The following is a 24067-nucleotide window of genomic DNA, read 5'->3' on the forward strand; positions in this document are numbered from 1 at the left end:
GACAAATGTCTGACTTGTCTCCTCTCTAAGGTGGTAAATAAAATCAGCCTGTGTGTTCTCTTGAATTGTTATGTTCTCGTGGTATGCTTCATTGTTATCCGTTACTGTACCTTCAAGACAAAAAGTGTTTAAAGACTGTTTTAAACAAAAGTAAGGAATACTATCCAGAATCCTAAAAATCTGCCTTTATCTTATGTCATTAATTATCAATTTAATTCATTTTTAAAATATACGACCCTCATAGAGAGAAAGTAAACTAAGAGAAACCAAAAGGAAAGAAAATAACACAAAAAATTGAAAAAGTCTAAAATCAACAACGAGAGTATATTATCAAGCAACGGGAAATGTTTCATAAAGATTTGAATCATACTTAGTCATCATAAGAAAATTAAATAATAAATAGTTATATACAACATATTAAAGATGAACAAAACTTACAGCTGAGAACGCCCTCATTTTTATAGACGAAGAGCAACAATAGACACAGGTAGTTCTGAATGTTCATGATGATTTTTGTTCTGTGGTTCCTGCGGGACTGACCACGACAGTGTGGTAACTGTGTAAATATTTAAGGTTAACCGATTTCGACATTTATAGTTCCGTATTCTCAAGTTTCAGTTTTTGTCCAAAATGGAAAAGGAAGTAATTGTTACTCACATCTACATTTCACTTTGTGTTTAAAGTATCATATGACTTGCCCTGGTCATTAAAAAAAAGCCCTTTGCACATTTCAAAAGGTTATAGTGTGGTTCTCGTAGCTTTTTTTTTTTACTTTTTACTCTTCCATTCATTGGAGCACCTTAATGAAAGCCATTCATTCTGTGGCATCATCCCTATTCCGATGACTATATACGTATACAAATAGTAATATAAATTAAAAAAGAAGCTCATTAAATTGAAATAAACACAATATAGCGATTGAGAAGTATTTCCTAAAAGGAAGAAACAATAGGACAACATGTCCTAAATCTCCGGCTTCAGTCCTCATGAGCCTTTGAGTAACCAGTACTACACTGGTTTACTTTTATTGGTCTATTTTCTTATAAACTCAAGTGTGCTAACACAGTCTTTATGTGTTATTAGTTGATGAATTTAATTGTGGCTTGACATGCAAGGGCTGTTATTTCAAGTATGTCTTAGCTTGTGTCACACGCCTCATCAGAGAGAAAATTATTGGCCACGAACAATATTTGCCTCTCCATAGTTTTTTCTTTATAATCTGTTAAATTAATTAAAAACTAAAGAGACCGCAACCATGATTTTATGAGTCGGTAGAGGTAGTAGTTTCAGGAGGAGGAAGAGATTGATTTGATTGTGGTAGAAGTAGTAACTATTGATGACTTTTGGTTTGACTTAGGTGTAGTTACATCGCTTTCTTTCTCAATACTGTATAATTTATTCAGTTACTCTTGTCGCAATCACTGTGACACACGTGTTATAAAGTTCTGCGTCCAATTTTCTGAACACAGCTACCTCCCTTTCGAAGGGAGAGAAGTCTGTTTGAACGAAATTATCGTTAATTTCACAGAGTACCCGTTCTTTGCAACTAGAACAATAACGAGACGGTATACGAGAAATGTGCGACTTGTACCTCGGATATTCAGGATTCCGGCATCATTTGTGAATTTCTATCGACAGGGACCATGTGTGTGCATTTCTTTTGGGTTTTCAAACATCAAACTCAGTTCCTGTAAGTCTAACTTCTTGTTAGATGACAACCTGTGTAAAGATGTACATGTACCTGAAAAACTTCACTTCATCTACCCGATTCTGTATACATGTATATTAAACTAAAAGTGAGTTCTCAAGCAAGTTTTCTGTAGATTGTTCCTTTTCTACACATTTTGATTTATCATTATCAGTTTAAATTATCATTATACCTTCTTTAGTTATTTTTTTATAATTTTTTGGAAAAGGGAAAAATCATGTATACCAGTGGGTCAAACTGCCTGTAGCCTAGAGGTAAAAGAATGTTGCACTCGATAAGAGAAATAACTAAGTCAACCCCTTCTTCACTTTATTAGCCTAGTGACTTACCTTTTAAAGGGATGCGAGGGGAATTTTTGTGTTGCATTTGTACGTTATTTTATTATTTATATTAAAAATAAACCCTGTTAGATTAATACACAAATCAGTTTAGTTTAGTTAATTCCTTGTTACTCCTCGAGGAGCATAGGGCTGCAACAACAACTCGCACCTGGGCAGCCTTCCTGAAGTGTTCTTAGACCACGAAGGAGGGCTTCAATTTGTCAATACATTTGAAACACCAAGCATTCTTTAAAGAAATCAAGACTCACCTTTGCCTCCTACTACATTGAGAAAACGAATGATCAGGTGTTATTTTTTGTTATGTAAAAATGTTTATTCACATGAAACAAAATCCACATTTGTATTTAAAATGGTCATACGGACATTTGAGCAATCAGAATGAAAAGTACAAAAATCAAAATGAGTCCTTCTTTCTAAATTGACATATAGGCAAAAAACAAAAATTAAAATTATCGATGTGTCAAGAAATGATCTTGAGTACAAAGTTTTTGCATAAGGAATCATAAGACTGTTACTGCCACTGGAAAATAATAATAATAGAAATACTTAATTGACTATTTGTGATTTAGTTCAGCAAAACTCGACGATAAGAAAAGCCCATGAATACTATGATTGATCCATTCTAAGCAATAAATCCAGTTTCCAGTACATTCAATCCACCAATCTACTCGTACTCACACCAATCTAGTACACTCATAAATCATAGCACCAACAGCTCACTCATCCATTTCAAAGCCAGCAATAATATCAAAGAAATGAACATACAAACATAATTGCAATGTAATCTGCCCAATAATATCTTGATTTAAATGAGCCTAAGTACAACATTTTTTGGGAAAAACAGATGTTACTCCTGGGAAGACTTACATATTTGTGAACAGCGAGTTTATGTATTTGTACATTATCCAGGGGATGCATGTTTGCGAGCTAGAGATTTTAGGTGCTTATAGATAAATATGTGCATAAAATCTTAAATGTTTAAAAAACTTGTTCAGTTAATAATTAGAACTGTGAATACTGAAGAGATGGAAGACTAGCCATACTTTGTAACAGAGTATAGGTTATTGCGAATAAAGATTCATCATCATCAAGAGATTCACGAGAGACAGTTATCTTGACACAAACAGTAGCTTAAAATCTGTTAATATGTATTCTAACTCATATTATTCCCTCTACCTTAATATATATTTAAATTTTATCTGCAAATAAATTATGGTATTGCTATTTTAAAAAATGTTTATGTTATCAATTAACATATTTTTACCACTTTGGTGTGTTTTTTACTGTTTTCTGTCTTTGCTATGTCCAAAAAATCACAGAACTGATCTTAGAAATAGCTGCCACGTGAAGTGTAACAGTAATCAAGATTTTTAGAATGTTAGCAGCTTTTTTCTTCAATATAGACCAGAATGTTGTCGTTCTTTTCTGACTGGATATTAAGTGGAGCCTTCTCCTCATCATCAACAGGTAAAGACGACTTCTCAGTTGAAAAGATAACCACATAATCTTTCACGGTTGACTGACTTAAGTTGTCATCTCTGCTATTGTTTTTAGTGGACTCCAAGGATGGGGACTTGGCATCTGATTCTCTAATAAGATACAAAGAACAACTTGTGATCTAGATGACAATGGTTGTATCTCAGTATGTGGGTACATGTGAAAGCTCATTCAAATATAAAATGTGATAGTATGATTATGATGCTGCTTATGAGGATGATTGATGTTTCATAATGAAAATGTGAATAATTATTCCAACAATTTCACACTCACAAAGCTTAACTACAACACAAAGAAGCTTAAGTTTCACAGTCTACATCTTTTTAACATACGGTGACCTTTATAATCGTTTAATCTTAAAACGACGGGAAGTCAGTGTGATTGTGACAGCAACGAAACATTGACGACTAAAGTTTTGTCATGTTTTTAGTTATCACTTTTTATTGTATCTTTTTGGTCACAATGGCTGGCAAGTGTTGAAAATCTGTTAAATGCGCCAAACGATGAGACGGGCAGAAAGTCTTTAACGATGATCATTGCACGAAAAACAATCTTTCCTGAATTGTTGCTGATTTAAAGAAGAATACACCTTTACTCTGACATTTTTATTTTGTATAATTTATTGAACAAGGCTTTAACCCAGAGAAAACAATCACGAGGCGAAAGTGGACATTTGTTGTGTTTAGAAGATGTTCGCTGTATTTGTGAACTAATGATTAGGCATTCCTTGGAATGTGTTTGTGTGATATCAAACCTATCATGTGTTTATTTTAAATTACTGTAGCAATAATGTGCTTTCAATAGATGATGATGATGATGATGATGATGATGATGACAAATATCCCCACACTTTTAAATGTATAAATTCTACACAAGGTTTTCTTCTACAGTAACTTACGGTGTATGCGTCTTGTCATCTGAAACGCAAGAAATGATTACCTTTACTAAGCTGCGTAATACAATTTACATAAACTAGTGATGAACAGTGTTTTCTTAAAACCAACAAATACTACTGTAATTTTAGTGTATTCATTAGTAGTATTATCTTCTAAACATTAATTCTATTAAATACTATCTTGGTATAAAAAAGAACTATTATAAGTCCTCCATTAGCTAATAACCATTAATAAATACAATCGCAAAAGGTCATCAGCTCTAACAGTCTACCAGGAATATATTCCAGGTGTCTCCTCTCAACATTACAGAGATGACTTTCCGACTCTCTTTTCAAAGAATAAATATGTTATATTGTACATTGTTAAACGTTTGAACATTACGTTGTTTTTATTATTATTATTATTATTATTATTATTATTATTATTATTATTATTATTATTATTATTATTTGCATATTAATGTGTTTTTGTACAATAATACAGAGTTTTATTTACTCTTGCAAACTTCTTTGCGGAACACAATGGTGATCAAGCTCAGTACAATGGCGGGTGATGTTCCAATAACAAGGCCAATAACCAAACCAGAAAAGTCCCTGGATGCTGAGAAAAGATGATTTATGGTATGTGTGTTTAAATGACAAATATAAGAGAAGAAAGCTATCAATAATTAAGATAACATGTAGAAGAATAGCATGTGATGCACATTTTATATAATTGTAAATGTATACATATTATTTTGCTCTATTACTTTTGCATTTAAACGTATACCTATAACCATCAAGCATAAACCAATAAACTAATATCACACCTACATTGTCTAATCCATTAAAAACAATACTTAACTTTATATTATATATGCATGTTAAATTCATCAATATTTCTTTACATATAAATATACAGCTCTTATGTATTAGCTATTATACGTTTGCAGGATGTGTAAATGTGTGCCTGCCTTCGTATTCGTGTAAAGTTAGTTAATTGGAAGTGTCTTTGAAATTGTGTTTGTATCTGTGTCTCGAACATCTCAAAAGAAATGTAAACATAGTGATTAGTATTTACCTTTCTGATCATAATTGTTTTCTTTTATGTTGTTTTGCTGCTGTTTATTCTTGCTTTCTTTTTGTCCGTCACTTTCGCTGTCAACAAAATGACAGATTTTGACTTTACTGGGGTCATGTCCACTAAGTGTGTATCCGATCTTGCTTGGTCTTGTAACATATGTCTTTGGTACTTCAATTTCCGCAGTATTTGGCACAGGTAACCTGCACTTGAAACCTTCTCGTTCGATGCACGCAAGCTTGTCTTCCACCCATGCACAATCCACCAGCAGGTCTGTAGGATGTATTGAGACAGGGAAGTAGCTTACTGGTTTTTAAACATATTTGCCTTGAGTATCATTTAATATACAAGTTACATTTGCCACAAAAAAAACAAATCTACAATTTTACTATTTTCGCCCTTTTTGCCTATTTTTCTTCTTAATGTACAAGTCTATTGATAACCTCACTGAAAGTGTAAGACAACATGTAACAGTGAAGTCGACAGGGAATACTTAAAGGTAAAGCTTTGGGGTTTTTTTTTTTTTGTCTTTTTTTTTTGTGTCTTTTTCATGTGATAGCTAGTATAGGGCTATAGTGTTAGTGTCTCACTTCTGTCCCCCCAACCCACCCACGGAACAGGCGGACGCGCTGGTAAGCAGACTATCAGGTGAAACGGTAAGTGAGGAGACGTGTTAGCGGCGAGGTGTCACGACGGACATAGATCAAGGTCAGGTTGGAATGCGGAATGGTAGGTGTCGTTGCGGAATGGTAGTTGTCGTTGCGGGGGATCCCTCAGAGAAGGGAAGAGTGTCGGTCACCCTACGCCGTTAGTTACGGAAGTTCCGCGGCCTACCTGAAACAGGATAACCGCGCTACCTACTAGTGCCACCCGTTGGATGCAGGTATTGAATGGGAAATCAGACAAGATGGCGCCATAGTCGCAGATTGCTTTACTAGTGAGAGGGGGTAAAGTGAGGGGGTGTAATGTGGCCTGGAATAAGCCAGAATTACCACATGTCAATCACGTGTTAGCTGAGTGTGATTGGATAAATTTAGATAGTGGAATAGTCCAAGTGAGTCTGTGGAATGTTGGACCAATCACGAGAGAGAAGAACCCGCGCAGGTGAGAATTTAACATCACGATCGGCGAAGGATCGGAGTCTTTCGCACTGGTGCTCGAGGAGGAAGGTTGTAGCCGAAATCTGTTCACGGCTGTTCAGATTCTCTGCTGTGAGTTTGTCTGGGAATCGTGACAACTCCAGCACAACCGACTCAGAGGTGTGGAAGACCCGCTCTGTCGCAGAGTGAACGACGCTTCATCTCCAGCATCTGTTTGGTCGCAAACAGTAGAGGCAAAGCTGGTAGATAAGTGTTGGTCCTGTTAGGCGCTGTTAAGTTTGAGACAGCAGTCCGGCCTAAGCGACGTGGTACAGGTAGGCACGCGGTGGTGCCAGGATCTCTGCGCGTGAAGAAGGAGGCCGATACGAACGACGGAAGACATCAGAAGATTCCAGGACGTCGATCAAGGAGGGCCCTCACGTGACTAGAGACTTGTGTGTAAAGATAAGTGGCGTGTGGTGTGTGTAGTGTGTAGTTTGATTAAGATTAGTGGATCGTGGCTCATTAGATATCTGGACTAGAAGGAGAACAATTAGAATAACGGGACACCCTAGATAACGACCGTATGGTTATATTTGAAACTGTATCATTTTTGGCATAATTTGTATAATCCTCTCGATGATTAACAACCTTCTTTTTATACACTAAATTGCCTTGAGTTGTTCATTGGGGTTATGCGTGCTGGGGGCTCGAGCTAATTAAAAGTGTTAATTGATAAGCAATTTAGTGTGAGAGCACGCGGTAAATGTCGACGTGATTAGGTAGAGGTATCGAGAGTGTGATAGACCGAGGGACGGAATCACAGCCTCTGACCATCTCCACGTGCTCTTCCCCAGAGTTACGCGACAGTCTTTGTGACCACTTTTTTCGGGACCAGCTTTACACGAGGAAAGAGGGCTTCTTTGGCCTTTCCCTCACTGTCTTACGTTTACTAACACTTTATAGTGTCATGTACTTTCTCCCGACAGCTGGGTTGACGGGAAGATGAACTCGTCAGCTGGGTATGTTATTTACACCCAGGTTGACTTCTTTGTAATTTTTTTTAAAAAGAACTAAACACTATTAACTATTTAAAAGTGGTGTACATATATGTTTTCAGCGACAGAGAGAAAGAAAGAGATGTGATATACCTGTTTTGCCATTTTCATTATAAAGATAAACTGCAAAATCTGTCCTCGTAGTGTTTTCCGGAAATATGCAGTTTAGGATAGTTGTCTTAGAGGAATCATACTCTGTTTCCATGCTACCTGCAAATTGAGCGCACGTACACATATTAATGATAATAGTATCAGGCAGACGGGAGGTACTATTAATATTCTTTGGCTCCCCTTCAAAGATTTGCTCAAAGCACTTTATATAAATCATAAATAAACCAAATCATCAACAAGTATGCACCCATACTCGCCTACAGCAGGAGTTTTCACCTCCACACACTATGGTACCAGTGGACGAACAGCTGAATACCCGCGAGTAAAATTTCAACCGGAATTAAAAATAAATATATCTATTAACCAACAACGTTAACAGTTACTATTGATACTCCGTTTTAAAGAGCACTATAAAACATTTACGTTGTGTAAATTTTAAGAAATATCTTTTTTTTTACTTGTAGTAAAATCAAATTAATTTTTTAACTAAATGCGACAAAAAATTTACTTATCAGGAATTAGGTCAACCATTAGAAATTAACAAAACAAGTTAATTCCACAATATAAACAAATATAAACTACCAAACAAACATATATTTTATTAGAATATAAATTGGAAATTAAATATTACTGTTTTCTTCCTATTTTTAGTTGTTAGAGTACAAATGTTGAATTGAGTAACCGGTAACCGACTCTATCATGGGGCTTGAGCACAGAAACTTTGCACATAACCAAATATCTGATTGGTTGACATTTTCTGTCTTTAAAGGGAAGTAATCTATAATGGAACAATTCCTAAAGGTTCAAGTACTTGTCTCCCTTATGTATTTATTCATATGCGCAGAGAACAACATGTTCTAAATTGCTACTCCTAGTAGACATATCTGTCTTACTCGTGCCAGGCTTGGAGTAGGTCAACTCTGACCTATTCGTCAGATCCGAGATAGGAGCGTCCTTTTCATGGACAGGTAAAGACGACATACACTCACCTGGTGCCACTAGATGTAGCGGAATAATGAAAAAAAAAATAAGTTGCATCTTGCCAAGGGCGATGAAAGGGGCTTTTGAACAATGTAGCAAATGGAATAACTGCAAGAAGATAAAAAGTAACAATCAAATTAGTATTGTTTAATGCTGATTGAACAGATAAATCAAGAAAAGAAGCGATCATTTAACAACACAGTTAAAAATTTTCGATGATAAGGGGATTCTGCTAACCCTTAGTAACAGAGATTCGGGTAACAGCATTTTTTTTTATTTTTTTTTTGCTTTGAACTGTTCTGAGTTTTGGGTTTCGTAGGCTAGCAAATCATAACAGCTGACTTAGGGATGCTTTTTCTCTTTGAGTTTCCTCCCATCAAGTGCAGGTGGACAGCTGGCAACTATTTTCTTTTAATTAAAACACATTTGCCCAGTCCCGACTCCCCGGTTTTTGCTTTTTTCATTACTTCTTGCCGGTGACCAACAGACCCTTGGTTAAACAGTAACCTCATATTACCTTTTCCTTTTGTTTCACAATAGTTTTTAAATTAATGGAAATGTACTCAGATTTGAATTTCACCTAGCACTTAGGCAAGCAGTAAACTTCTTGGTGCTTGTGTGTATTGTAAATAAACTTCTCTTCACACACCTTATGAAAAGAAGACATGACCCTTGAAATCAATCGACTCAAGTGCTATTGGAGGACCTGACGACGCCGTGTCTGTACAGACCCTGCACACAAATACTGCCCCGGGTGTTTCCGCCTGTTACCCGCCTTTATTCATTCTTCTCTCGCTCTCGTACTTTGCAAGTACGGAATTTATCGTTGAGACTCGGCGGTCTACGACTGAATGGTGGTTGACAAAAGACTTTGTAAACAGGTCTCGAGGACTAGGTAGGTATACCTATACAACCTCATGATGTGGGTCTTTTCACCTCCCTTCCCGTCATGTACCTTGTAAGCAGACTGATCCACCCTTTTCCCTCCCTCGACAGAACCTAGTTCGTCTCAAAATGACGAGCAAATGGTACTGCAAAACTTTGAACCAATAAAGGAAAGTCAAAATTGGTGATATAAGAAAAGATGTATCATGGTAGACATCTGCTTGACTCTCTATTTTAGAAGCGAAAATAAGACTGACTCAGCTCACTTACAGACCATTGAATGATTAGGCAGACTGGCGTAACGCTTTTATTAAATGATCAGTGCTGATGTCAGTCGTAATGTCCTTCACTAAAGCTCAGATGATTAATTATACCTGGGAAGAGGAAGAGTGTGTGTGTGGGGGGGAGGCATTGGTGTTTTACGCCGTGCCAGCAACTGAGGCTATATTACTGCAAGGCAGCCAGCCCTGTAAACAGATGCCACGTGCAGAGAAAGAAGACCGTGCCCGAGACGAGAAATGAACTCTGGGCAGCCAACCTTCACTGTATTGGTGACAGCGCTAACCGTTGCGCCACCGGGCCGCTCTGGGAAGACGAAAAATATGACCCCAAAGCGCGTCTTAGTCATCAAACCTGTGCACGTGACTCACGGATTGCGGATCAGCAGATGGTCGTGTGAACGACGGAGAGTGGAAGTGTAGATCAGGTCCGTGTCTTTATATTACGTTATCTTTTAATTCGCGTTCACTGAGCTCCGTTACCCACCGTAACACGAGTAGACTGTAAAAGTAATCAGAGGATTGGTGTTTTATACCGTGCCAGCAACTAAGGCTATATCACGGCAAAGCAGCCAGCCCTATAAACAGGTGCCAAGTGCAGAGAAAGAACAGAGACAATACAGTCAAATCTCCCTACTATGCCACCTCTCTACTATGCCACTCTCGGTATTATGCCACTTTTGCTCGGTCCCGACTATAAATTCAATGTAAAAAAAAATTTACTATGCCACCCCTACTCTCCCTACTATGCCACTTTTGTGTGACTGTTAAAAGACACAAGTTGTGAAATTCCGCGCAGTGCTCGATTATTATACTCTATGGTAGTGTGGGACATGGCAGTTAGGTGGATGGAACATAGCACGCACACAGGGAGGGTGGAGGCTGGCAATGTGGGGGGGGGTGGTCGCTGGCCGGGTGACAGCCACGTGACAGAGGGAAGGTGTGAGGGGGTCGACTAGCGACAGGATGCAGGTGCGCGGATGTGGTTGGGAGGGGTGGAGGATGAAGAGGTGAGGGGGAGAATGAGAGGAGACAACTAGCGAAGCCGACGATTCTTGAGAGCTTTGGACCAGACCTGGGCAAAGGCCTCCTGTCTCTGACCGGCCCTCCCGCCAGTATATATACTATGTATACAGTATTAGGTAAAACTGAGTTAACTATATTAGTCCGGCCCTCTAAAACATCCCAATTTCTCATGCGGCCCCTTGGGAAAATTAATTGCCCACCCCTGCTTTGGACTGACGGGTAACTTGAGCAAATAAAGCCGTTTTTACGAACCCTCTCTACTATGCCACTCTCGCTACTATGCCACTTTTGCTCGGTCCCGGTAGGTGGCATAGTAGGGAGATTTGACTGTAGTTGAACCCAGGAAAGCCAACTTTCACTGTATTGGTGACAGGAAATACCCGTTGCGCCACTGGACCGCATCAGTCTCTTGGTTAGAGTATAGGCATTAGTAACACAGAGGTACGCGTGTCGATACCCGTATAGCGTATCAAATTGTTTTGTCGACCTTTCAAAGCTGGAATGCGAGGCTGTAACGTAAGAGGAGATATTAAGCTACCGAAAGTTAGGAGACAACAGCCTACTCATCCTCTCGCCTTATGGAAAGCTGGTCACGAGTCTCTAACGCATGGGTCACCAACGTTTTTCTCAGGCCCCTCTCAAAATTCTAAGCTATGCAGCGGGCCTGTAAAATACCGGAAACACACGCCAAGTGATTTATAGAACAAACCTAGTAATTGTGGATGTAAAGCAAATGAGTATCACTTACTGAATTTATTTATTGTGTAAAGTGAAGCTGTTTGAATTCGCTCACATCAAAAATTTTAAACCATACTTTTCTTTGCAGGCAGCCACCCCCGATTCTTTCTAACGACTTCATAAGACACGTCACCATGTTCTTTGTTATCTTTGTACTTTGTGTTTGAATGTTAGGGACTGCCCATTTCTAACAGTCTTAAAGCTAATTATACTAGGCTAAATTGACAAAAAAGAAAAAAAGTTCATTTTTTTAAAATTGACTAACGGGCATGTCCAAAGATGTCCGCGGGTCGTACTTTACTCATCCCTGCTCTAACACATCACTACCTAACGACTAAAAGGGTCAGGGAACGACCTTTACATTTAAATATACTGAAGTCACCTGTGTCTACCCACCGTCTGAAGCGGCGTTCTAATAGCATTTTCATTTTATAGGCGCACCCTTTTTATCCGCAAAAACAACCCTTCAGCCCCATTTTTCACTCTGCCAGAGTCGAACGAGTACTATAAGCAGATTGCTCTGATACAGTACAACGAAAACACAGTAAAATGTGTCCTCAAAAAACATCCGAGAAGATCAAGTAACATTGCTTCAGTATGACATTTACATAGTTTCTTTAATCCAACATTTGCTATTGTCTTTTTTAGTTTGAGAAAAATGCAAGTTTTATGAAAAAACCGTAGCCATTGACTTTGTTATACCAAGTAAGCAGTATTTTGTAGATACACATATGTATCATGCAAAGCATTTTTAATTTTTTAAAAGAGTGAAAAAATAATAAAGACACTGCTTACATTAAGAAATAAACTCTGTTTCTTTTGTTTTTATTTTAAAAAAGGCGGGTGGGAGAAGCAAAAAGGCGGGTGGGAGAAGCAAAAAGGCGGGTGGGAGAAGTGAAAAGGCGGGTGGGAGAAGCAAAAAGGCGGGTGGGAGAAGCAAAAAGGCGGGTGGGAGAAGATACAAGGCGGTAGGGGGAAGTAAAAAGGCGGGTGGGAGAAGTTGCAATGCGGTCAAAAACGCAAGCAGCCGTCATGGCATGAGTATCACGTTCCCTCTAACATTATACGCCAAGTGATATGCACTTACATGTCTTACGGTTGGAATTCCACCCGATTTAAGTACATATCTGATATTTCTACATGGGGGGGGGGGATTGGTGTTTTACGCCGTGCCAGCAACTGAGGCTATATCACGGCAAGGCAGCCAGCCCTGTAAACAGATGCCATGTGCAGAGAAAGAACAGCTTGCCCGAGATCAGAAATGAACTCAGGACAGCCAACCTTCTCTGTCTTGGTGACAGGCGCTAACCATTACGCCATCGGGCCGCCTATATTTCTACATGACTCATCCCCTCCACACAATAATTGTGTAACATCAAAGTCGACTGCTGATAGCGGCATATCGTTCAGTTTCTTAAAGGTGATAGGGCAGAAAGTCCTGTTTTCAACGGTTCATTTATGAAACAAATAATGTTTACCTGTCACCTGAAAAACCATTCTCTAAAGAAATAAAAACAAGGGTAAACACTACCAAGCAAACATCCCACCCTGGACCACAGTCTGTGACATGTATGAGAGCAGCTCAGCCAGGCCCTCGGATACCCCGGACAGTTCAATACACCAAAGTACAATTTACGATCTCGTGGCAGCAACTGTCAATTCGGCGCGACTACCAACGGACACACGTCAAAAGCGGGTACATCCTGGTCTGACGCCGATTCAACCTCCGTGACACAGACCACTAGTTCGCATACACATGTCTCTTCAAGGCGCCTGACAGCGTTCGTCTTTTGTAGCGCAAGAAAGGGAATTCAGAAGGTAATATGATGTGTACCTGTTTGTGCATGCACCCAGATGCATACTGATGTAGAATAGAGGCACACAGACAGGCAGGCACGACCTTAGCAACTGTTGGGTAGGGGAAGGGAAAGGTCCTGTCTAAACCTTTTAAAATACACAAATGATTATAGATCAATTCCACTTCCATACTGGGGGTTTGGAATAGACATCAGCCACCAGGTTTTTAACCGCCAGAGGAGCGTATGACGTCCTATTGAAGGGAAAGACTTCGGAAGCGTGACGTCATCGACCTGGACAGACCGCGCTAAGCAAACCATCCGCTGTCTTTAAAGTAGAGTTTAGTTAAGATTCCATCGATAAGACTTTACACAGATTACATAGTTTCTCTTGGCAATCAATGGGTTATTATGAAAGGCGTGTTTGAATCGATAACAATAGATAAAACAATTTTTTTAAAACCCAATTTTAAAACGCAATACATCTGTAACACCACACAGACACGACATGCGCACTCTTCCAATAAATTTAAACAATTCTTTTACAGAGGGACGTCCCGGATATCTTCAACAATAGACAGCTAATATCAAACAAATACCAAAGACGGGCAACACTAGTCTCACTATGGTCACACCACACTATCACAACTCGCCAGCATTTTACGCAAGAATGAATTTGCTCCCCAACATACAGTTGACGGGAACCAGTTCCACGACAGTTCACAGTTAAATTCCGTAAAAAACACTACTTCAGTCCGAAAAGATGCTGGCACATCGTCTATCGCCCCCCACCCAACCTCCCCGCTCATATCCCTGCAAAAATAAAAAAAATATGTTACTGTGTTTCGGATCGTTGTGAACTATCGCAATGTAGTCGTCCAACAACAGCTAACTTGGGTGCGCCTGGGATGTTTCCTATGCTCGGCTGGAAGGTGTCTGCGGGGCTTGTACCTCGTCAGTCTTTTCTTACGTCTTGGCCCCATGTTACTAGAGACCTTCCTCGTGTCTCGTGTTGCCTTCCTTGTATACCACTAGCTGCTTCGGTGTAGAGAGGGGTTCGTATGAACAATGGGCGAGGATTTCAAGCAGGATTTCACGCGAAGCTAAAAATCGTCACCGGTCTGTTTCCCCGACTGGTCTGATCGCCATATTGAGGGCAGGTAGATTAGGTACGGGGTAGAACTACCCCTGTGTTCTTTTCTATCTTTCGTATCGAACGCGTTGAAAGCCTAGATCCTCGAATTTTTCAGGCTATACGTGCGAGATCGGTGCAATACTCTGAATACAGTACAAAACATCTTTTTCATGAACAAATCCGTACCACAGACACAACAAACACAACAAATCCAAGTTTAAAGCTAAGTCAACATTAGTGATGTAGGAAAACACATCAGGGTTGTAGATAGTTACTTTACTCTCTATATTTTGAGTAAATAAAACTTACCCACCTACCTGTCCGGCTATGGGATGATTCGGTAGACTGGTGTCACGCTTGTGTTAAAGGATTGTGTTAGCTTGGGGCGACAAAGACCGTACATGTAAACACGCACTACAAGCAGAATATTGATATCCCCACTTATGAGGAAAGACAGATAAGAGATAAAGAGAAAGACCAAAAAAAGCAACAAAATTAAAGTTTGAAAATTCAGTTGTCTTTATATTTGTGTCAGTTGGAGTTCATTTTTCTCTACTTTATATGTTCTAGTTTTGTTTGTTTGTGGAGAATGCACTCAGTCCTAACCCTGACAGTGTGTTCACATAGAAGTAGTTTTACCTCAGCGCTCAGACCCTACAGCAAGTATGGGGAATGCGTTTGTGAGAGAGGGAGACCGCCACGCCCACAAGATGTCCTAGCAGAGAAGGCTAATAGCTGGGGGCTTACAGTCAGGCTTACAGTCTTTTTTTTTTCCTTCGAAAGTTCGAATCATATTTCAGGGCTGTAAGTTATCTCAGCATACTCACGACGTATTAAAGAAGCATGACACTGTACAGAACCCCCTTCAAAGAAGGTGAAGAAATGTAGAGACCGTTGATCAATAGAAACCTGGCACAGGAACAATAAAATATATATATATATATTGTATATTTTTATTCAGTGAACATTTTAAACCGTAGCTATGTTCATTAAAAATTTCTTATTTTAAAAATCCAGAGTGTTCAATGCACATTGTGTGTGTCTAAGTTCGGGTGTGAGACGCAATATGAGTCTCTCAATACACTAATTATTATCAAGTCACAAAATGTAAAAATGTGAAGAATAAAAATGAGACAAATCCCACTTTCTTTCTGTCCGTCCGAAAACGCACCCGACGAACAGTTCACCAGTCTTTGGGCAGTTCTTTCACAGAACAACCTTGGTACACCTTTGTCGTTACTTAGACCGTGACCGTCGTCCGTGAGTCAAGGAGGCCTGTCGTCCGTCTTCCCCTGATCGGCGCCCCCTCGTCGCTCACCTATTGTTTCGACTTAACTGTCCTGGCTTGAACCCAGCGGGTTCATGCCAGTCTACTTGATAGCACACAGACACGCAACGTGGACGGTCACCAAACTATCTATAAACTGAGGGGTGGGACTGAACCAGATTGGAGCAGTTTAGGGCGGGTGTTGTCTAAGTCGGGCGCGGGTACCTGTACTGACGACCGCAGCCAGAGGTCAGCCTTTCCTCTTCACAGCCACTTTAAATATTCCTTCGGAAAACTCATTAGGATCCATAGATATGTACTGAGTGTAACAAAGAGTTTATTTTCCTATTATTGTCAAAAGCTTCTTACTAGTAGAGCATCGTATTTCTACTCTCTGTCATCGTCAGGGTTAGAATGAAGCTACTATCTTCGATGTTTTATTATTAAAGTGATTGCAACCTGTGCTTAGACAATCAGTGTTTTTGTCAGTGTACATGTTCATTGTACACATTGTAACTGACGACTTCTTTTTTATATGCTCTCTAGCATACAAAACAATCACTCCTGTAATGATAGTATGAGCTAAAATTTATAATTACAAGGCCTAAGATATAATTACAAGGCCTAAGATATCGTAAACAATCAATTATTTTACTAAACAAAGCGAAACAAGGACCCCACGCGCGCGAAAGGCAAGAAAAAGACAAAGAAAAAGGGGGGAAAAACCAAAGAGAGGAGGGGTTTTCTGTCCCGTCCCGAAAAGAAGAGACGCCGCGAGTCAGGGCTCTAGGGCTCGCGAGACGGATAGGGTTACACAGGTACCCAGGTAAATCGTCCCTTGCTTCTCCCCATCCGTACGCACACACCCAGCGACGGGCCAGCATAGTACGGGAAGCACAACACGGACAGCAGAACAATCGCCGACACGCGACACTGACGATGGGGGGTGGTCGCTGGCCGGTTGACAGCCACGTGACAGGGAGAGCGGGAGGGGGTCGACTAGCGACAGGATGCAGGTGTGCGGATGTGGTTGGGAGGGGTGGAGGATGAAGAGGTGAGGAGGAGAATGAGAGGAGACAGCTAGTGCTGTAGCAAGATAGGACCTCGCGCCAAGAATCGAGGTGTTGTAAGGACAGAACCGAACTCTCAGCGAGAATTAATGGCCTGTGCATACTACAAAATTAAATTTAACAGTAGAGAAAGACGTAAAACTTTTAGGTTCAAATAATTACAGCTTGCAGAGAGATGTGCATAGTGGGACTATTTTCTTTGATATCACTGCGCTAATGGGTGTTTGATCGTCTGCTAACAAGTCAAATTTATATAAAAAAAATAACATGAAAAAAAAAAACTGAACACATACAACTCATGCTTTATTTTTGGTTTTGATAACAAATACCACGAAAATGTCTGCTAATCCATTCAGCAACACTAGAAAACACAGCGTCTGCATACCTCGCTGAGAGTTGACGCGAGGTCCTATCTTGGTACACTGGCACATCGTCTATCGCCCCCCATCTCCCCGCTCATATCCCTGGAAAAATAAAACAAAAATCTTACTGTATTTTGGATCGTTGTAAACTATCGCAATGTAGTCATCCAACAACAGCTAACTCGGGTGCGCCAGGGAGGTTTCCTATGTTTGTGTCCGCCTGAAGGGTGGCTACGGCGCTTGTCGCTTTGGTCCCTTTTACTAGACACCTTGCTGCTGGTCTCGTGTCGCCTTCCTTACATACCTGCTCCCGTGCAGAGGTTGTTAGAACACTGGGGACTTATTTCACGCATGGTATCGGGTATCACTGCAACCCCAGGACACAAAGCCAACAAGTTTACTCACCAAGAGATCGAGTTACAAATACGTCTACCATCAGATTCTTCCGCCTACTCAACGTCTTGTGACATCGCGCTGTTGACAAAAAGTTGAATTACGCTGCATTTTGTGTGCATGGTATATAAAGTATTATGTTCTATTAAAATCTATTTAATGTGTTTCCGTGATTTGCAGGATTTTGGCAAATAGTATTTTAAAAGGTAACAAGATCAGTGTCATGACAGTGACTAGCAGGCGTCTTAATTACTGAAAAGAACCGAGTGTTTGTGAGAAACGCTCGTGAGTAACTCCAGCGTACGAAGTCTTTAGTCTGTAGATAAAATGACAACATTGGTACTGCTTACTTTTGTTTGTTTGTATCATTACAATTCAGCTGAAATAGGACACACGTGTCTATGTTTATGTCATCGTCAGCAATAGAAGGAAAGAAAGATGAAGATAATATACCGACATATAATAAGCCGAGAAAGGCGAACTGGACAAACATACTAACTCGCCTGATACACGTTGACTCAAGTAATGCACTGTACAACATGTATCACAAGCAGCATCAGTGTATACTGCTCCTTACATCAAACATGTGTGTACAGGTACTTCCTACTTGTTATTATTTGTGTAGATATGCCTTCAAAGACTGTCACTATAGTGACAGCGTCACTTGTGTCAGAGCTAAGCAATTGTCACTAGAGGCTTTGGATTGTTTTTTTCAGTTTCTCGTGACTCGGTTAGTACCACGGCCACCATTTCTTAGGGAGACACCTAATATATCAGCACACACACACACTAATTCTGAAAGGTACCCTGTCACGTGTCATGATTTCGGCCTTTCTGTCAACGCCTGCGGACGCTCATGTTTCAGTCAGGTAGCTCACAGCAGACGACGGTTGACGGCTGTTTTTGTTTAGTTCTCCGGGAAAAGGTCCAGGCCTTCTCCCGCTGACTGTAGCAGTGCCTGACGTCACGCTCTGGCTACGTCACGTGACCTCGGCTTGAGTGCTTTGTGCTGCCGGTGGGAGCTTTGTGCGAGCCCCTCCCTTCCCTGTCCACGGTTTAGGCGTGAAAAGCGTTCACGCTCTTTGACGTTCCTGGGTGTCGTGGGCGCTGGCGACTGGTCACAGCACTTGGGCGACAGGCGGTGACCCCCAGAGAGCAGCGTCCCTCGTGGCAGTTCTGACCTAGGCGCTGAGCAGAGTGGAGAGGTTGTGTTTGAGAGGACGGCTGGAGGCCGGGCATGGAGTCTAGGCGCCGGTAAACTGAACCCGTGTGGGCTTCTGATGTACGGTAACCTCGGATATCGACGGGGATGTGCTTCCGTTTCGGATGTGAGGGCGGATGACCGTCGGGCATCATCACAAGCCGTTTTGGGTGAGTGGAGTCGTTTTCTTTGGTTTCCTCGCTATTCCAGTCTTTAAGGGCCCTGGTTAGGGGCGGGAGTGCGCCTGAGTGCACCTGAGAGAATTGCATGTTAATGACTATGCTCATATTTTATTCTAAGTGCCAGACTTGCTGCTTCACTATGTTTAGATTAGCATTTGTGATGGCCGGATCGCCGCGCTTGTGGCGCGCACCCGTTGCTCCTCGTGTGGATTTGTGTGTTAAGGACCACTAGTCTAATGGTCAGTTATATGTGTTTGTATAAGAATATTTTGCTTAGAAACTATACAGTTGCGGAGGAGCCGTCTGTTTGGATAAATTGTTTTTTCTTTCTACAGGCTTCCATTTGGTTCCATTTATCTGTTTCGTTCGTTTCTACTTGTTCTACCTGTTCTGCTTGTTCTCCATGATTTGCATCTCCTCCGTATTCGACATATTCTACGTGTTCTTCGTCGTTGACGTCTCATCCGCCATTGTGTCAACCAGCCACCGTGGACCCGCTTCACCTCAACAGCGTGTGAACTCGTGACCCCGCTGCGCGAGTATTCTTTGTAGTTATTGTGTATTGCGCCTGTGCACAGGACAACTGTTTTATTTTGTGCACAACATTTTAACTGAAGGTCTGACATTTGCAATGAAATCCTATACAAGAGACATCAGGAAATGTCTGATTGCTCAGATATGTCAGATTTTGTCTTTGATAAATCCTTATGATAAGTTAATTTTATAACAAGTAATTTTTCTTATGTCGATACTTGAACACTGATATATCCGTACATATTAAACATAATTTTTAATGTTTTGATGAATTTTTTAGGATTTCAGTGAAATTTTTGTTTGAGCATACTTTATATCTAAAAAAAATGTGTCATTTTTTTTAAATTTTAGCAAATAAAACAATAGATAATAGGCTGTATTATATAAGAGTAACTAAAATTTCAAAGACTGAAATAAAGTCTGTACGTAGCATTTATGAAGTTTTTATTTAACAGGAACATTCAAAAAGCTCTCTATCATGTCAAATCATTTGACCATTTAACATCTTTATATCCCGGGATCTGGACACCATCAAGTCCAAAGACTGCAGGCCTGCAAAATTAAAACAAAGCAACAGATATGTTAGTTTTGTTCTTCTTTTGGTTTAGGGTCACACACACGCACACATATACACCGAAAAGCATTCAGACACACAAACGGGCATTCCCAAACACAATCAGGAGAGAACTATTCTTTTAAAAAGAGGAAACATCTTTTCATTTCTAATGTCAAGAAGACATAGTAAAAAACATTTATATTTTTGCATAAGAGGTGAAATTAATGTAAAATTTTAAAAATTAAAGCAATATAGTTACCACTAAAATTTGAGTTGTACACATTAAAAAAGCACAGAGACTTGAAAAAAGCTATAGAAAGACAAGCTAGCACTAGTATGTAAGCAGATGAGATCAAAGCGACTGAGAGCTCTCCTCAGTTTGCTGTAGCTAGGTAAAACCACCGACTTACCACTATTTGTCAGGGGAAAATGGGGGGGAAATGGAGAAAATAGAAAAAAAAAATCAGTGACACCAAACAAATAAAAAAGGACGATAAAAGAAAAATGAAAATATAAGGACAGAAGAAGACGTGAAAGTAGAATTTCATTGAAGAATGGAAGTAATCAGCAGCTAAAGAAGCGTCTTGCGGCAAATTTTCATCTAATGGAGATAAAAGGGAAACAATCGTTAATGCAATCGTTAGTTTGACACTGCAGTTAACTCCCTTTGCACATTTTTGTCAGATACATATCTTTGTCATCAAGCCTTACACTCAGCCCCTCTTTGTGTTGTCATGGTGACATCCTTGGTGTCAGCGTCCATATTGAGCTTCATCGGGATGCCCTCTTCACTCAGTGCCCTGATGAAACCTGACCACTCACTAAAGTCACCTCATTAAAACATTAAATTTTATTTGTTTTCATATGAGTTTGTAGATGTGTCATCTGCTGCTGCCAAACCCTCCTTTGTCAGTGTAAAAAATAGATTTTCACGTTAGTAATCATTTTAGAATAAAAAAACAAAGACTGACTAATACAGACAAGCATAAAAAAGTATCGGGAATAAAGGTTTCGTGTCTAAGAAGAAAAAAGAATCGAGAAAAAGGTTTGTTTACTTACCTTGTCGTTAGTCTGACAAAGATCCCCAGTTAGACATGAATAGTAGTGCTCACTCTTCATGAAGAACAAAGTGTTACGGTGAAAGGTGGAAAAAAATGTTAACTGGCGGCGATGGATAAGTTCCGTACTACGATCCATAAACGCGACTTTCCACAAGAGTGACAGTGGGACAGCTTTACTCTTTTTTTTTTTTTTGATTGGTCAATAGCACATTTTTTTAAAATAAAAGAGTACTGTTGTCTTCTTTTAGACACACAATCAAAACATAACTTGCTTCTAAGTCCTTCAGAGTGATTTTTTAAAAAAGTCTCTAAAAACCCTTTGGAAGTAAAGTACTAACTCTTTCAATGTTGGATGAGAGAAATAGCAAAATAATTGCAGAAAGAAGATAAAGATATTTAATAAGTAGTAGACTCACTCTTTCCTGTATTGTTGTTAATCAGGAAGGTAATGCTAGAATTCCAGTCCTCGCTTGTAACGTGCAGTGTCCAGGTCCCTTCTCCAATCCCGGAATTGTTAACAAAGTCGAGGGTCAGTGTGAAGTTTGGGGCATGTCCGATTATTTGGCATTTTACTTCTCTCATAGTAGTTCTGGGCTGCTCCTGGTTCACCAGACATCTGCTGATGTCACTTGTATAGGACTTCATTGCAAATGTCATACCTCCCTCTAAAACTCTTTTCACGTCTGGGACTTCAGCAGTTATAAAGGAAAGCTGAGGTCTACCTGAAAAAGGTATAAAACTAACGGTAAAAAAGACGATGATGATTATCGTAGTGGTGGTGATAATGAGGGCTTTATACAAAGTTCTTTTTTTTTTTTTTGCTTTGTAATAATAATACACCCGTCAACAAAACCAGTGAAAAAGTAAAATTTTCACACACACACACACACACACACACACACACACTTTACTTTAAGCACACATAAATTCCTTCCACACAATACAGCTGTGAAATGTATACATGGCACAGCAGATAGATAAAGGAATACTTAAGAAAATAAATATCTAGCTGTGATTTAAAGCTGATAAGCGTATGCGATTTTTTTGTATCAGTGGGCCTAATACTCTACAAGTATAAAATTTACATTTGACAAGAATGGTCACAGATCTGTTGAGTTCCGATCCCCACGCCTCACACCGGATGGTTGGCCACACATCGTGGCAGTGGACCACTCCTAGGGACATCATCAGAGGACCCTGTTCGTGCTTCACCGTCACAACATGACCAGAGTCGTTCACCATACGAATGCTGACAGGAGGGTTTCCACTAGTAAAGAAGCAAGAAATGTTAACCACCGTGTTTTGGTCAACGAGGTGTGTCCTGTTACTCTCCTCTCCGTTCACGAGCAAACTTGTAATTTTTGCTGGGTCTGTAGAAAGAGAGAAAATATGATCTAAGAATGAACTTTCAAGAGACTTACTCTTCATAGTGTACAATTTTTTTATTAAAATGCACACAATGAAAACTATTGAGAGATCAAAGAGAATTTAATATCCCATGAACTAAAACTTTTTTTTACAGAAAATTGAGAACAATTAGTTTTAATAGCATAGACATTCTTTACCTAATTTCTCTCTGTCTGTAAGGCTTCTATTTATAAGATTACTTCCTCGAAAAAAAAGCTTTAGCTGCGTAAGCCATAAAGCACAAATGACCTTTCATACTATAATATGACACAATTCAAAAAAGAATTAACAATAGTTAATTTGACTTACATGTCACATGTAAAGTAGTGTGTTTCAGAACAACTGGCGATGACATTTGTTTAAAAAAGACCCACTTGACCATTGTGTATGTTCTTTTGATGAGCATCGAGAAACGCATTGTAGTGTTGTCACCCTCACAAATATATTCAGTACGAAAACTTTTACATACAGGATAAGTATTAGACAACCACTGGCACTTGCAGGCAGTGTACAGACTGTCTGACTTACACAACTTTATTTCAATGAGAAAGTCTTGAGAATTTTTTCTGATTTCGTCAGTCAGTCGATAACTGAAATGTACGTCTGCATTTTCTTTATATTCACCGATCTCTTCAAATGCATCATTTGTTTCTGTTACTGGACCTGCAGAACAAAATGCATACAAGTTTATGTAAACTGCAATTAACAACAAATATAGATTACTATTTTTGGTTAAAATAACTGTTCTGTAAATACGTGAATATAATTTCGAAAACATTTTGGTAAAATGTTCGATTTAGTTCTTTAAATTTACAGAGAAAAATTTATCAGTTTTACGATATAACTGTGGAAAATGAAGAAAAAAAACTTTATCCGACAACAGTTTTCAATCTTAAAATTATCTGTATAAAAATGAGAGTCCAGAGAGCACGTGAGAACACGACACGAATTTAGAGATCGACAACAGAAGGAGGAGAGGCATAAAAGTGTCGTGAGCGAAACTCACTGAGCTACAGAAAGAAGTAGCCACCCGGTTAAAATAATAATAAGACTCAATCGTCAATAGACCATAGCTAATGAGACGCCGCTGCTCAAAAACATGATTGAGTAGACTTGTAAGAGTTAATAATGCTAAGATACTTACATTGATCAGCACTGGCTTCCCAAAAATTCCAACAGAAAAACAAAAGCACGATCCAACATAATGATTTTTGTTTCTCCATTTTCTAGTGTTGCTTTCTGTTGCTCTGTACGCCTGAAACTGAACTGAAGGAAGAGCCAGACTTGTACTTAAGTTTTTAATCGGCCGAAATAAGTAAGCCAGGAAGTATCATGTTAACTGTTCTTCCTCAAGGGTTTCAATTGTTTCTTGGTTAATTTTAGATAATCAAAACAACACAATTTTTCAGCCTTCGCAGTCCATATTACGTTTCACATTAAGGGATA

The 24067-nt window shown here is 39.5% G+C and overlaps 2 protein-coding genes across 7 annotated transcripts; both read right to left on the reverse strand.

Annotated features, from left to right (window-relative positions):
• Positions 1-2340: 2340 nt before the first annotated feature.
• Positions 2341-17716, reverse strand: LOC112569156. Of its 6 annotated transcripts, none has more exons than XM_025246870.1 (8): positions 17416-17716; positions 15416-15497; positions 8739-8838; positions 7732-7848; positions 5502-5774; positions 4938-5042; positions 4445-4463; positions 2341-3638 (listed from the first exon to the last, which is right to left on the reverse strand). In XM_025246870.1, exons 3-8 carry the CDS (start codon positions 8785-8787, stop codon positions 3428-3430), a joined length of 774 nt encoding a protein of 257 aa, XP_025102655.1. In that variant the 5' UTR covers positions 8788-8838; positions 15416-15497; positions 17416-17716; the 3' UTR covers positions 2341-3427. The 6 variants fall into 6 exon arrangements, with proteins under 6 accessions (XP_025102655.1, XP_025102659.1, XP_025102660.1 ...); XM_025246874.1 differs by having other exon boundaries at positions 17311-17716; XM_025246875.1 differs by lacking the exon at positions 17416-17716 and adding an exon at positions 15760-16097.
• A 1666-nt stretch (positions 17717-19382) lies between these two features.
• On the reverse strand, positions 19383-23877 carry LOC112568334. Its single transcript, XM_025245592.1, has 4 exons — positions 23766-23877; positions 22931-23284; positions 22300-22584; positions 19383-21936 (listed from the first exon to the last, which is right to left on the reverse strand). Exons 1-4 carry the CDS (start codon positions 23842-23844, stop codon positions 21611-21613), a joined length of 1044 nt encoding a protein of 347 aa, XP_025101377.1. The 5' UTR covers positions 23845-23877; the 3' UTR covers positions 19383-21610.
• Positions 23878-24067: the final 190 nt, after the last annotated feature.

The sequence above is a fragment of the Pomacea canaliculata genome, linkage group LG7 (assembly GCF_003073045.1).
Source record: "Pomacea canaliculata isolate SZHN2017 linkage group LG7, ASM307304v1, whole genome shotgun sequence".
Taxonomy (NCBI): domain Eukaryota; kingdom Metazoa; phylum Mollusca; class Gastropoda; order Architaenioglossa; family Ampullariidae; genus Pomacea; species Pomacea canaliculata.